The 15,025-nt window shown below is 36.9% G+C and overlaps 2 protein-coding genes across 2 annotated transcripts in view; one reads left to right on the plus strand and one right to left on the minus strand.

The window, feature by feature from the left end:
- The window catches only part of LOC106092496 (sodium/hydrogen exchanger 9B2), a 285,857-nt gene that overhangs the window by 31,517 nt on the left and 239,315 nt on the right, over positions 1–15,025 (plus strand). The gene's annotated exons all lie outside the window — the stretch shown is intronic.
- Positions 13,272–14,560, minus strand: LOC106086446 (epidermal retinol dehydrogenase 2-like). The gene is made up of 3 exons (XM_013251128.2): positions 14,071–14,560; positions 13,458–14,011; positions 13,272–13,398 (listed from the first exon to the last, which is right to left on the minus strand). The coding sequence occupies exons 1-3, from the start codon at positions 14,374–14,376 to the stop codon at positions 13,311–13,313; spliced, it is 948 nt and encodes a 315-aa protein (XP_013106582.2). The 5' UTR covers positions 14,377–14,560; the 3' UTR covers positions 13,272–13,310.

The raw sequence follows: 15,025 nt of genomic DNA on the forward strand, positions 1-15,025 counted from the left end.
TTAAAACTTGCTTCAACATAACTCCAGTTAGTGTTACGGAGATAGTTACTCAAAAGTCTAACAAGAACGACGCTATATACTCGGTGGAATTTGATCGCGGGCAAATCTCTAAAAGGGAAGTAAGAACTAAGGTGAAATATTTGTTTAACGTTGTTATCCAATGGAGGAATCCATTAAGACGGACAAAAGGTCCAACTCAGTGCACAAAATGTGCCATGTATGGTCATGGTGCTTCCAATTGCTTTAGGAAGAGCACCTGCCTAATCTGTGGAGGTTTGCATGATTCATCAACATGCCAATTGAATAAGACGTCATCAGAAGGACCCGTAGTTTATAAATGCTTTAATTGTATAAAAAGCAACAGGAGAAACGTGAATCATAGGGCAGATAACCCTAAATGCCCTTCTCGTCAAGAATACCTAGACATACGCCAAAGAATAACCGAAAGAAACGGTCCCAGGATCTCGAGAAACCGAAATGTAGAGTATTCTTACTCTGTAGAAGACTTTCCTCAAGAGGTTGGCAATCATACGCAACCTCCAAACCGTATTTGGCCAAACCAGCAGCCTGGAAATCAACAAAGATTTAACCAAAATCAAGGTCAGTACCATGATAATGATGATCTACCGAATGATAAGATTTTGGAAATTTATTTTGAAGCTATCGATGCCTTGCAAAAATGCAAGAACAAATTCGATAAAATGCGAGTTTTAGGAAATATGCTCAAATATGTCATATAATTCCTCTACAATTAGAACGCTTCGTGTTATGCACTGGAATGCACAAGGCATAACAAATCGTTCGAATATTGCACAGCTACAACACTTTTTAAATGAAAAACAAATAGACTTGCTCTTTATTAACGAAACATTTCTTAAATCACACCACAAATTTAAATTAACAAACTACAAAGTATACAGAAAAGACAGGCGATCTCATGGAGGTGGCGTACTTATAGCAATCAAATACTCAATCCCGCATCAGCTTATATCTTCATACTCAACTACAGTATTGGAAAATGTGTCCTTAAAACTTCAAATTAACAATCGTCCAGTCCGCTTCACAGCAGCTTACAACCCAAGATTTTCCTCCAGCTTTCTAAACGATATTAAAAAGATTACCACTGATGATGGTGATTTCTTCATATTTGGTGATTTGAATGCTCTGCATACCAGCTGGCATTGTATTCGTAACAATTCTGCTGGTAACTGTCTTTACAATCATCAATTACAAAGTAATTTTTATATCCACGCCCCAAACTCTTTTACCCGCTTTGGCCAAAGAACCTCCTTTGTACAACCTTCTGTTGTTGACATTCTTTTGACGAATTCATCTTTACAAATTTCTAATATACGTTCTCATCCCGGAATATTACCGTCTGATCACGTTCCTATCTCATGTGATATTTTTGGTTCAGTTGAAGAAAATATTATTAAAATTCCTCAATATAATAGAGCAAATTGGGATGAGATACGCAACTGGGTTGATTGCAAACTTGAGTGTTTACACTCAGTAGAAATAACCACAAACAACATCGAACAACGATTGTCTCTAATAACTAAAACGCTACAAGAAGTAAATAATAAAATACCAACTGTCAGAAAACTCAACAATAAAAACAATCTCTCCAAATTAAGTGTCTACTTAATTGGTCAGCGAAAAAGATTCACAAGAAAACTGCAAAGAGCACATGATCCAGATCAGATGATTTTATTGAAATCACTCATCAAACGAATTTCACAGCTGATTGACGAAAACGTGTCTAATGATGTCAACAACAACTGGAATACATTTCTATCTAAACTCCCAGCTGGTAGTAAAAACTTTTGGAGAGTTTCAAGGGCCATGAGGTGTAAGATAACAGCCGTTGAAACACTAACCGTAGATGGTGTAGACATGGAGAGAGCTGACATAAAAGCAAACGTCATTGCTGACACTTTTGAGAGAGCACATAAAATTACGCACAGCGATCATTCGGCAGCTGATCGTAAAGTGGTGCAACATGTTCAGTGGTTAAACTCACAGAGCATTACAATTGAACCATATGATCTTACCACAGCGGAAGAGGTAAAATTTCACACAATATCACTGAAAAATAAAAAATCACCTGGATTAGATGGTATAAAACCATTGATAATTAAAAGAATGAGTGACAATTTTTTTGTACTTTTAACACAAATCTTTAATTGGTGTCTGTGTAACGGCTACTTTCCTCAGACTTTTAAAGCAGCGAAGGTAATTCCCATTCTTAAAAAAGGTAAAGCAGCAAACTTGGCTTCAAGTTATAGACCAATCAGCATGCTGACTGTTATAGATAAAGTTTTTGAAAAAATCATCCTGTCGAGAGTAAAAAGATTTACAGAACAAAACAACATTATCCATAAATATCAGTTTGGTTTTCGTGAAGGGCTTTCAACAATTCATCAACTGAAACGAGTTTTGAAATTAATTACCGACAACAAAGTTGAGAGAAAAAGTACAGGAGTGGTATTGCTCGATATCGAAAAAGCTTTCGATACCGTATGGCATAATGGGCTCGTATATAAATTAAATGAATTCAATTTTCCAATATTCATACAGAAAATGATAAAAAGCTTTTTAGAGAAGAGATCATTTTTCGTTTACGTGGATGGCCAGAAATCTTCTATGAGAACTATAAACGCGGGAGTCCCTCAAGGTGCTATTTTATCTCCAATACTTTACTCTATATTTACATCTGATTTTAAAATTGGAAAGGAACAGTCTGTCGCCTTTTACGCCGATGATTCGGCATTAATTTCAAGCGGAAAGGTGTCAAATGCTATCGTTAAAAACATGAAAAAAGGTTTGATGGCATGTCAACGCTATTTCAAGAAATGGAAAATCAAAATTAACCACAATAAGACACAGGCAATTATATTTCCATATAATAAATCACCCAGAAGGATACCATCTCTAGCGCTATCAGTCAATGGTTCTGATATCCCGCTGCTTGATTCAGTTAAATATTTGGGGATAACTTTTGACAAGAAACTAAATTTTAAGCATCATATTATAGATATAGCTGACAAAGCAATTAAATGCGGCAGAGCTCTCTACCCTCTCATAAATAAAAGGTCATTGCTAACACCGAAAAATAAAATCTTACTGTACAAAATGTGTATTCGCCCAATAATGGCATATGGATGCCAAATATGGTTCAAACGGAGTGCAGCATCGAATCTAAAAAAATTGCAGATAATACAAAATAAAAACTTGAAAACTATTCTAAAACTACACAGAAGATTCTCAACTCGTACTTTGCACGAGACCTCTAAGCAACCTACAGTAAGCTCTTACTTGGCAGAACTTACTCAAAGGTTTGAAATGTCTTGTAGATTTTCTCCCTATGAAGAAATTAGAAATTTAATCAGATAACCAGAATTTCGCAACTTCTGTTTTGAAGTTGTTGTAATTGGGGTTTCTATTAAATTTCGGTATATAAAATAAGGTCTTTTTCTATCTTTTTGCCTTAACCTTGCATCTCATTTATAAATCCATAAAAATTTGATGATAAATCACTATAAAATGCTTAAGTTTGCTGTAATACTTGTAAGTAAAATCTCAAAATAAGTTTACAATAATTACAAATGTACCTGTGATAATGATAGTTAAAATAAAAAAAAAAAAAAAAAACAGTGCGAATAAATTTTATTCAGCAATTTTCAGGATTTTATGAGAATTTGCGATGATGTTGCGAATTCTGCTGCCAAATGACTTGAAGGCACATATTCGGTTGCACATTATTATCATAGCACATTACTTTATATAACATGGATGGGTGAATGGGACATGTTGGGGCATTTTTCTCTCATTTTTTTTGTGCAGTAATAAGTTGCTGAAAAAATATTTGTACATGATTTGGGATGTTTTTCTTTTTCTGAAGAATTAAGAGTGGTAATTAGTGAGGGGTGATGGAATTTAGAAGGAAGGTGATAAATTCGGAAATTTTTCTAGAATATAAAAAATACATTTTTTATTGAAAATTCATAAAGGCAAGGGACGGACTGGTTGGTTAGCACGTTAAACTAAAAATCAGATATGCAAATGCAAATTCTGTCCATGAACATTCCACTAATGAACGGGGACAAACTTCTCACATATCAATGATTGCAGTCCGATTCAAGTTTAAACTTAATAATAAGGTGCCTCCTTTCTATAACCGAGTCCGAACGGCGTGCCGCAGTGCGACACCTCTTTGGAGAGAAGTTTAACATGGGATATTGCCAGCATTAGGAGGAGAAAACCACCGCTGATAATTTTTTCTGATGGTCTTGCCAGGATTCGAACCCAGACGTTCAGCGTCATAGGCGGACATGCCAACCTCTGCGCTACGGTGGCCTCCGCAAAGTTTTAGCTAATTATCTTAATACTTAAAGCCTGTAGCATGCTCTCTAGAGGCTCAAGAAGTCAAGACCCAAGATCGGTTTATATGGCAGCTATATCAGGTTATGGACCGATTAGGACCATACTTCGCATAATTGTTGGAAGTGATATCAAAACACTTTGTTCAAAATTTCAGTCAAATCGGACGAGAATTGCGCCCTCTAGAGGCTCAAGAAGTCAAGACCCAAGATGGGATTGTATGGCAGCTATATCAAAACATGGACCGATTTGGCCCATTTACAATCCCAACCGACCTACACTAATAAGAAGTATTTATGCAAAATTTCAAGCGGCTAGCTCCACTCCTTCAAAAGTTAGCGTGCTTTCGACAGACAAACGGACGGACGGACGGACGGGTAGACGGACGGACGGGCAGACGGACGGACGGGCAGACGGACGGACATGGCTAGTTCGACTTAAAATGTCACGACGATCAAGAATCTATATACTTTATGGGGTCTTAGACGCATATTTCGAGGTGTTACAAACAGAATGAAGAAATTACTATACCTCCATCCTATGGTGGAGGGTGTAATGACGAAATTAGTATACCTCCATCCTATGGTGGAGGGTATAAAAATCAATTTGTATTCATTTGTCGGCTTGTTTGTGTGTTCCTTATAGGCTCAGAAACGGCTGAACCGATTTTTTTTTTCAATTTTTACAGATTTCAGTGATGAAAATAGGGTACTACATTTTTTGATATCTGAAGGGGGGGCGGACCCTCCCCCTTACCCTAAATTTCAGAAACGCCAGATCTAGGAGATGGGTGGTGCGATTTAAGCGAAATTTTGTGTGCTCTCATATAGTACCCTAAAAATAAAAATTTAGTATTCAAATTTCGGTTGGGTTACCTAGGGGGCCGCCCCACCCTAAAACCTACCAAACGTATATTTAGACCAATCACGGTAATATGGGACTCAAATGAAAGGTATTTAGGATAAGAAAACGTATCTGATATCCAATTGTCGGACCAAGTGCTTGGGGGACTACCCCAAGCCCCAAAACACTAAATCGGACATGTTTACCGACCATGGCAATATGGGACTCAAATGAAAAGTATTTGCGAGTAGAATACGAATCTAATATCCAAATGTGGGACCACGTTTCTGGGGGTCCACCCCTTCCCCAAAGCACCCCCCAAACAAAACTTATTTGCTGACCATGGCAATGTGGGGCTTAAATAAAAGGTATTTGAGTGTAGAATTCGAATCTGATATCCGAATATGGGACCAAGTATTTGGGGGGCCTCCACTCCCCAAAAACATCCCCCAAAGGGGAAAAATTTACGATCATAGCAATATGGGGCTCAAATGAAAGATCTTTAGGAGTAAAACACGAATTTGATATCAATATTCGGGAGAAGTGTCTATGGGATCCACCCACCCCCACAACACCACCCAAATAGGAAGTATTTGCTGACTATTGCATTATGAGGCTTAAATAAGAGGGATTTTAAAGTGGAACACTAATCCGATATATATTTTCAAGGTCAACTCACTGGGTGGCCGCCCATCCCCCAAAACACCCCCAAGTCGGTCATGTTTGCCGACTATGAAAATATGGAGCTCAAATTAAAGGGTTTTGGGAGTAGACCACATATCTGCCATCAACATTAGGGACCAACTGTCTAGGGGACTTCCCACCACAAGAACAACCCCCAAATAGGACGTATTTGCTCACCAATACAATTTGGGTCGTAAAGAGAGTGGAACTAAATATTTATAGTTTTTAGGGCCAATACTCCAAACCGGACATATTTGCTGACTTTTGCAATAACGCGTTTAAATGAGAATAGAAAACGAATTTGATGTCCAATGATGCCAATGACAATATGGGGTTCAAATAAATGATACATAGATATATGATAATAGAGCACGTTGCTGATATATTTTCCGGGCTTAGTGTATGGGGGACCACCCCAATCCCCAAAACACCCCTAAATCGGGCATATTTACGACCATGTCAATGTGGAGCTTAAATGAAAGGTATTGGGGAGTAGAGCAAGAATTGATATCCACTTTCGGCACCAATTTTCTGGGGGTCTACCCCTTTCCCAAAATGCCCCACAAACAGCAATTTTTTAGTGACCATCGCAATATGGGGCTCAAATAAAGGTATTTGGGAGTAGAATACGAATTTGATATCCAAATTTAGGATCATGTATTCATGAACTGTTAGTCAAGCGATATACTATTTTCGTAGCATGGTATTTCACTAAAGGCTCTTTAATTGTCGAAAATTAATATTCCAAGAAAACTTTTGTTCCATATAAAGTAAAAGAAGGCGCAGCGGAGCGGGCCTGGGTTAGCTAGTTTTGTATACATTTTCGGCAGAATCCATGGTAGTTCCCAAGATTCCCCAGATTCGGCCCGGCCGAACTTATATCGTTTTTACTGGTTTTATTGAGCTCAGTTCTAATAGATTAAAATAACCATCTTTCTAGTTCTATATACACTTTATTGCACTATTATATTCACATTATACACTTTTTAGAAGCAAACTTGGTTAGAGTATTTGTACAACTACTTTTTTTGCTTTAATATTTGTTATTATAATAATTTAAGCTCTGTTCAAATAGCTCATGAATATGTAGATTTTCATAATTTAAGATAATATGGTCGTTTAGATATTCTCATCAGAAACAATTTTGTCGAAAATGGCAAAATAAAATTTTTAGTTTCCAGATAACTCTTTAGCCATTCCAGTTGAATTACCAAATGAGAAGGATATCATTTCAAAACCTTAAGTACTCTCCACACATGAGGATGCCTGGGAATTTTAGTAACCTTCTAATTATCATTTACTGTGTTTGCAATGTTTTGGTATAGGGCATCCTTCAAGTTATGTAACTTGTTTTAGTTATGCACATTTTAGTTTTCAGTTTCCTATTAATAGTATGGTTATGATTTGAATAAATGCTCTTAGGTTTGGTGTCTCTGTTCTGTGCTTGTCTAAATCTCTTGGGGGGTAAGTGCATATAAGTGCATACAACGGCATCGAATCAATTATTTATGAAAAATATACCACAAACTAAAATCCTTGTTTACTCATTACTATATCAAGCAGCAATTTAAGTTTACTCAGCCCTACTTTATGATTATTGAGCTAGATTTGTAATATTTTCAAAAGGATTTCAATATGGTAAAGAGAAAAAAGAAAAAGTAACAACTCTAAGCGTGCTAAGTTCGGCCGGGCCGAATCTTGGCAACCCACCATCATGGATTCTTCTACAAATGTATACAAAATAACTTTAGTTGGAGGGCACAATTTTTTTTCCACATACCAAACTTCTGTCAAACTAGCAACAATTAAAGCTTCTAGGAACCGAACAAGAAAAATCGAGAGACCAATTTCTATGGGAGCTATATCAAGCTATAGACTGATTTGGAGCATACATGGAACAGTAGTTGGAAGTCGTAACAAAATACCGCATGCAAAATTTCATCCAAATCGGACAAAAATTGCGGCTTGTAAGGGCTCAAGAAGTCAAATCGGGAGATGGGTTTATATGCGAGCTATATCAGGTTATAGACTGATTCGGACAGTGCTTGGCACAGTTGTAAGAAGTCTCATCAGAACGCTATGTGCGAAAATTTTCAGCCACATCGGACAAAAATTGGGGCTCAAGAAGTCAAATCGGGAGAACGGTTTATATGGGAGCTATATCTGAATCTAAACCGATATAGCCCGTTTTCTATCCCCACCGACCTACATCAATATAATGTATCTCTGCAAAATTTCAAGCTGCTAGCTTTACACGTTCAACCGCTATCGTGATTTCATGATGGTGGTGGGTTCTGATGGATCGTTGAAGTCCATTTCTGGGTTTAGCGAAACTTCCATAGTCCCGAAAAAACTTAACCTACAACAGAATCGAATTAAGACCAGGAACGAGCCTGTATGGAGGAATTTTAAAGCGAGCGGCCGTTAGAAAAGAAGCTCTCGACGGTGAAGGCCTTATGATCCCTAGACCAGAGCATGATGGCAACTGACTGGGGAGAGGAACAAACTTGGGGATTTTCCCCTCCAGATAGGGGGTCTTTCTGGAGGGGGGGTAGGGGGTGCATCTGGAGGAGGGTGGACCAATTTGAGCGGTGATTTTTTTTATACACACCAGGAGTTTTTATACATACCACCATAGGATGGGGGTATATGGACCCAGTCATTCCGTTTGTAACACATCGAAATATTGATCTGCGGCCCCATAAGGTATATATATTCTTGATCGTCTGAACATTGATCGGGAAAATATGGGTATCAAGTGAAAGGTATTGGAAAATAGAATACGAATGTGGTATTAAAATTTTGGTCTAAGTATCCATCGGGTCTCCCCAACCCAAACATTCCCCCAAACAGACATAGTAAGCGTTAATGTCAATATATGCCTCAAATGAAAGGTATTGGGAAGTAGATTGCGAATCTGGCATACAAAATTAGAACGAAGTACAGGGGGTCCCCTTCCCTCGAAAAACGTTTTAAACGGGCATATGACCCATCATGACTATATGGGACTCGGTTTATTTTTGTTTGTTCCATAGAATCAGAATCTTAAAATTTTCACAGATTGTGTAAGTTTGTCTGGAAGGAAACGTAGGCTATATAATTTTTAGATATCGGATGGAGGCGGTGAGGGTACGCCCTAGAGAGCCCCCTCAACTGAACTTAATTTCCGATTGGCTCACATTAAATGGATTTGGAAGTGCAGCACGTTTTTGATATCCATGTTTGAGTCGAAATGTCTGAGTGCCATCCCTACCCTAAAAAGCACTTCTCATTACCCTAATTTTCAAAACCACCAAATCTCGGAGATTCGTAATGCGATTCGTTCGACATTTTTTTTTTTTTTTTTTTTTGCACTCTCACAGTCATAACAAAACATGGTTTCTATTCTTGGGATCGGGTGCTCGGGGGCTGTCCAAAACCCGCCAAATGGGTATATAGACCAATCACGACAATATAGAACTCAGACGACAGGTGCTTGAGAGAAAAAAAATCCAATTTGATATCCAATTTACCAATTATAAGCAGATCTCAATTGGTAATTCAAACTTTTTCTTTGGCTTCATTTCGCAATTATAATAAAAGCCTTCCATTTTGCCCAACTCCATGGTTTTGTATATTGATCTGCTGTATTCGTTATGCTATGAAAAACAAAACATGGTTGTTGTTGTTTTCACACATTTAAATTTCTACTTTGTGATGCATATTTCTTTATCGCGTAAATGCTACCAAACAATGTATGTGGCTTAGAAATTCTTGTTATATTTTCTTGTATCTGGCAGCCATTTGTATGTTACTCTAATGATTCTTGTCATTGGACATATCAAAATTTTTGTACGAAAACTTTAAAAATTGTCACCTTCCTAGCTGGTCAATATACTGAATGCTCTTTGCTCAGTCAAAACAAACAGAATAAAATGTTGTGTGTGAGAATGGATTTATACCAGTGACGAGCATACAATTGCAATAATGTGCAAGCCTATGAGTCTGCGTGGGATTATTTTCTTGTGTACGTACAAAGTAATGTTCAATAGAGTGAGTATTATTGCCAACCACTGGTCTATATGCGCAAATACTCACCCTCTCACTCTCTTATGGGAGAGAAATAAGAGAAAAATTATTGGTCCAGTACGCGAATAATCGTTTGCGGCTATCGAAACACTTTTGTAATTAAAGAGTTTTTGGTTATACAACAAAAGGAAGGTCCTTCTAACGTAGATAAAGCTGCTTAAGGGCTGGCTTACTTATTGTAAGGTTAGTTACGTTCAATAATACTTCGTCTATGGCTAACTTTTGATATGTTGAAGCAAAACGTTACACAGTTGCAATAAAAGCAAAGCTTCGTGATAAATGTATTTTGTTTGTAGTAAAAATTTCTCAACTGTTTTATATTTTTGGGTGTAACTTTGCACCTTTGAAAGTTAGCGTACTTTTGACAGACAAACGGACGGGCGGACATGGTTACATCGACTTAGGATGATAAGATGAATATACATACTTTGTTGGATGCCTGATCACTATGTAGGTGAGTTACGAACAGATTGACGATGTTAGTATTCCTCCATGCTATGGTGGAGGGTAAAAAAATGCAAATCTCGTGACTAATGTGCATTTCATACCGTTGACCGGGAGATCAGTCGATATGACATTTATATCTAAATCTTCTTATATATAAAAATCAATTTGTGTTTGTTTGTGTGTACTTTATAGACTCAGAAACGGCTGAACCGATTTTCTTGAAAGTTTCACAGATGGTGCATAATGATCCCGTGGTGAAAATAGGGTACTACATTTTTTTAATATCTGAAGGAGGGACGGACCCTCCCCCTTACCCTAATTTTCAGAAACGCCAGATCTCGGAGATGGTTGGTGCGATATAACCGAAATTTTGGGTGCTCTCTTATAGTCATCTACAAACAAAAATTTGGTATCCAAATTTCGGATGGGGTACCTAGGGGGGCCGCCCCACCCCCAAAATCTACCAATTATATATATATATATATATATACATATATATATATATATATATATATATATATATATATATATATATATATATATATATATAATATATATAATATATATATATATATATATATATATATATATATATATATATATATATATATATATATATATATATATATATATATATATATATATATATATATATATATATATATATATATATATATATATATATATATATATATATATATATATATATATATATATATATATATATATATATATATATATATATATATATATATATATATATATATATATATATATATATATATATATATATATATATATATAATCATGACAATATGGGACTCAAATGAAAGGTATTTAAGAGTAGAAAACGTATCTGATAAATCGGACATATTTACTGACAATGGCAATATGGGACTCAAATGAATGGCATTTGTGAGTAGATTACGAATTTGATATCTAAATGAGGGACCGAGTTTCTGGGGGTCCACCCCTTCCCCAAAACACCCCCCAAAGGGGACAAATTTACGATCATAGCAATATGGGGCTCAAACGAAAAGTCTTTGGGAATAATGCACGATTCTTATACAATATTCGGGAAAGAGTGTTTATGGGCCACCCCAACCCCATAAAACCTCCCAAATAGATCGTATTTGCTGACCATTGCCATATGGGGCTCAAATTGGAGATATTTTAGAGTAGAACAAGAATCTGATATATATTTTCTGGGCCAAGTCACTGAGTGGCCACCCCATCCCTCAAAACGGCTCCCAAAACGGTCATGTTTCTCGACTATGGAAATATGGGGCTCAAATGAAAGGAGTAGACTACGAATGTGATATCGACTTTCGGGACCAACTGTCTAACCGACGTCCCACCCGCAAATAGGACGTATTTGCTCACCATAACAATTTGGGTCTTAAAGAGAGTGGAGCTCGATTATCAATTAGTTTTTAGGGCCCATACCCCAAACCGGACATACTTGCTGACTTTTGCAGTAAGGGGTTTAAATATAAGGTATTTGAGATTAGCAAACGTCTTTGATATCCAATTTTGAGGCCGCTGGCAATATGGGGTTCAAATAAATGATATTTGAGGGTAGAGAAAGTTGCTGATATATTTCCAAGGATAAGTGCTTGGGTGACCACCTCACTCCTCAAAACACCCCTAAATCAGACATATATACCGACTATGTCAATGTGGGGCTTAAATGAAACGTATTGGCGGGTAGAGCACGAAATTGATACCCACTTTCGGAACCAATTTTCTGGGTGTCTACCCTTTCCCCAAAAACAACCCTCAAACAGCAATTATTTTACTGACCGACGCAATATGGGGCTCAAATAAAGGTATTTGGGAGTATAATACGAATCTGATATCCAAAAGTGGGGTCATGTATTTGGGGCACCGCCCCTTCCTCCAAAACACCCCCCAAGTAGGAAAAATTTACCGACCATGGTAATATGTGGCTCAAATGAAAGGTATTTGAGATTTAAAAACGAATTTAATAAACAATTTTGGGGCCAAGTAATTGGGGGGCGCCTCATCCCATAAACTCTCCTTAAACCAATGGCAATATGGGGTTAAAAAAATGTTTTTTTTAGGTAGAGCACGATGCTAATTTTTTTCAGGGCAAAGTGTCTGGGGGACCACCTCACCCCACAAAAAATCCATAAATTGGACATACATATCAACCGATCATGGCATTTTGGGGCTCAAATGAAAGGTATTTGGGAGTAGGGCATGGAATTCATACCCTAAGTGGGTATGCAACGGGACCACGTATAATATATGCTTAAGACCTTGATTCGGTAGTTACCCGACTATTAAGGGCCATATGATGACGGAATGACCAAATGGATATATCCCTGTCCTTGGGTGGTGGGTATAAAAAAGTCTTTGTTTAAAATTTCATCAGCTTTTCAGAGCAAAACGTGTTTTGATAACACAAGCGGACTTATCGAAAGACAGACAGACAAGGCAAGATCGTGTTAAAATATCATGGTAATCAAGAATATATCTACTTTACAGGGTCTGAGAATGACAAATTTTCTTACCCACCCTTCCTATGGTGGAGGACATAAGAATGCATTGCTTAACAAATATAAATTTCAACTATTGAGTTGCCCAAAAAGTAATTGCGGATTTTTTAAAAGAAAGTAAATGAATTTTTAATAAAACTTAGAATGAACTTTAATCAAATATACTTTTTTTACACTTTTTTTTTTAAAGCAAGCTAAAAGTAACAGCTGATAACTGACAGAAGAAAGAATGCAATTACAGAGTCACAAGCTGTGAAAAAATTTGTCAACGCCGACTATTTGAAAAATCCGCAATTACTTTTTGGGCAACCCAATACATTTTTTATTATCTAATTCAAAATTAAGATAATCCCCTTGGAAATTTCATTTCAGCTGGTTTTGAAGCTCTTTCAGGTTTAGTTTGGGTAGAAAGGGTCCACTTAATCCACTACGCAGCCATGTGGGCAAAAATCTATAAAAATATACCAAAATTAAAAAAAAAACGTCTTCACCTTATCCCCAACTACATACTCTTGCAACTTGTATACTAGACTTAGTGTTCGTGGCAATGTTATCTCCTCCAGGCCCTTGAGCATAGCCTCCACAGATTGTTGTGCCACCATAGTGCCCTCCAATGGTGGAATAAGTTTGTCATAACCCGATACTCTCATGAAATCATTCGTATACTGATTGGTATTCAAAAAGGTTGGCAATATGGTGGTCAGTTTTATTTTGTATCTCCCGCATTGCAAGTCTGCCCTTAGCGAGGCCATATAAGCCCTTACAGCACTTTTGGTGGGTCCATATATTTGTATAAAAGCTGATGGAAATAAAGCTGAAGTTGAGGAAATAGCCATGATGTGACCACGATTAAGCAACTTCATGCGCGGCAGAAAAAGTTGATTCAACCATAGTTGGGAGGTAAAGTTAACGGTGATTATTTTTTGTATTTCCTCGCAATCCTGAGGGTTGCTATCGGATAAGCGTAGCAAAGCGGCATTGTGTACTAAGATGGTGACATCGCCAAAGTCTTGGACAACTTCGCGGTGGAACTTTGACAGCTGGTGATGGTCGGAAATGTCTACCTAAGGGTTAAAATAAATAAATTCATTTTTCTCTAAGGGGAATGTTAGGGAATACTTACCTTATAAGCCTTGCTCTTGACATTAAAGGACTCTTTTAAATATGTGGCAGTTTCCTCTGCTGCATTTTGTAGTATATCCACCACAGCTATGTGGCAGCCCCTTTTGGCCAATTCAATGGCTATTTGACGACCCAAACCTCTTGCAGCTCCTGTAACAATGGCTACTTCACCTTTTATTTGGCTCTCTTGAGGTCTGTTATATAATTCCCGTATCACAATGACAATCAACAAAATCGGGTATAAAAACAACAAAAGAATAAATTGCATGTAGTAGATACAAGCTGTGCGAACATTGTTAATAGCCATGACTAACAAACCCACCGAAATATGTGCTTGCTTTGGTGGCTGTTTACTTTCTGAGTTTAAATAATTTTTAAAAAGAATTTTTAGAAAAAAAAAATCACCCCATTAAGTGATAAGCCACCAAATAATAGGTGTCTTTTATTTTTAGTCTGACTTAAAATTTTCCATCAGACTGGAAATTTGTTCAAATGCAGCTCAAGTTCTTGAACAAAATTGCAAAAGCAGCAAAATCGAATATAGTTCCTTAAAAGAGAACATCCCGGCGTGAAAATCAGACGAACATTTTAAGCCATGGTTAGCTCCTTACAAAATTCTAGTGACATTTGTAAGTTACGTCAAACTTCTCTTAAAAGTTGTGTCGCTAAGCGGCACGCCATTCGGCCTCGGCCTCGATATTTATTTCTAAAAAAAATATGCTGAAAATCATGTTTTTTATAGAGACCTTGCGGAATTTCAACTTTTTATTCATTTCTAAAGAAATAAATATAATTTCTAATTATTGTAAAAACACGTCTTATATATTAAGAAAATACAAAGGTCATAAGTATTCATCGAAGCGATATAGAAGCATTATTGAGTTTTGTTTTGTTTTTATGACGAAAATTTGAGTGAGATAAGAGTACTGTGTTTATATCCAGCACCATACGAATTT

This window comes from Stomoxys calcitrans, chromosome 2, assembly GCF_963082655.1.
Source record: "Stomoxys calcitrans chromosome 2, idStoCalc2.1, whole genome shotgun sequence".
Classification (NCBI taxonomy): Eukaryota; Metazoa; Arthropoda; class Insecta; order Diptera; family Muscidae; genus Stomoxys; species Stomoxys calcitrans.

What these genes read in the sequence shown, in the direction of transcription:
- LOC106086446 (XM_013251128.2), bottom strand. Translation starts at nt 14,376, where the DNA reads ATGGCTATTAACAATGTTCGCACAGCTTGTATCTACTACATGCAATTT. An exon ending in TCAAGAGCAAGGCTTATAAG is followed by an intron (nt 14,012 to 14,070) that starts GTAAGTATTCCC and finishes TTTAACCCTTAG; the next exon opens with GTAGACATTTCCGACCATCA. An exon ending in CTAGTATACAAGTTGCAAGA is followed by an intron (nt 13,399 to 13,457) that starts GTATGTAGTTGG and finishes ATATTTTTATAG; the next exon opens with ATTTTTGCCCACATGGCTGC.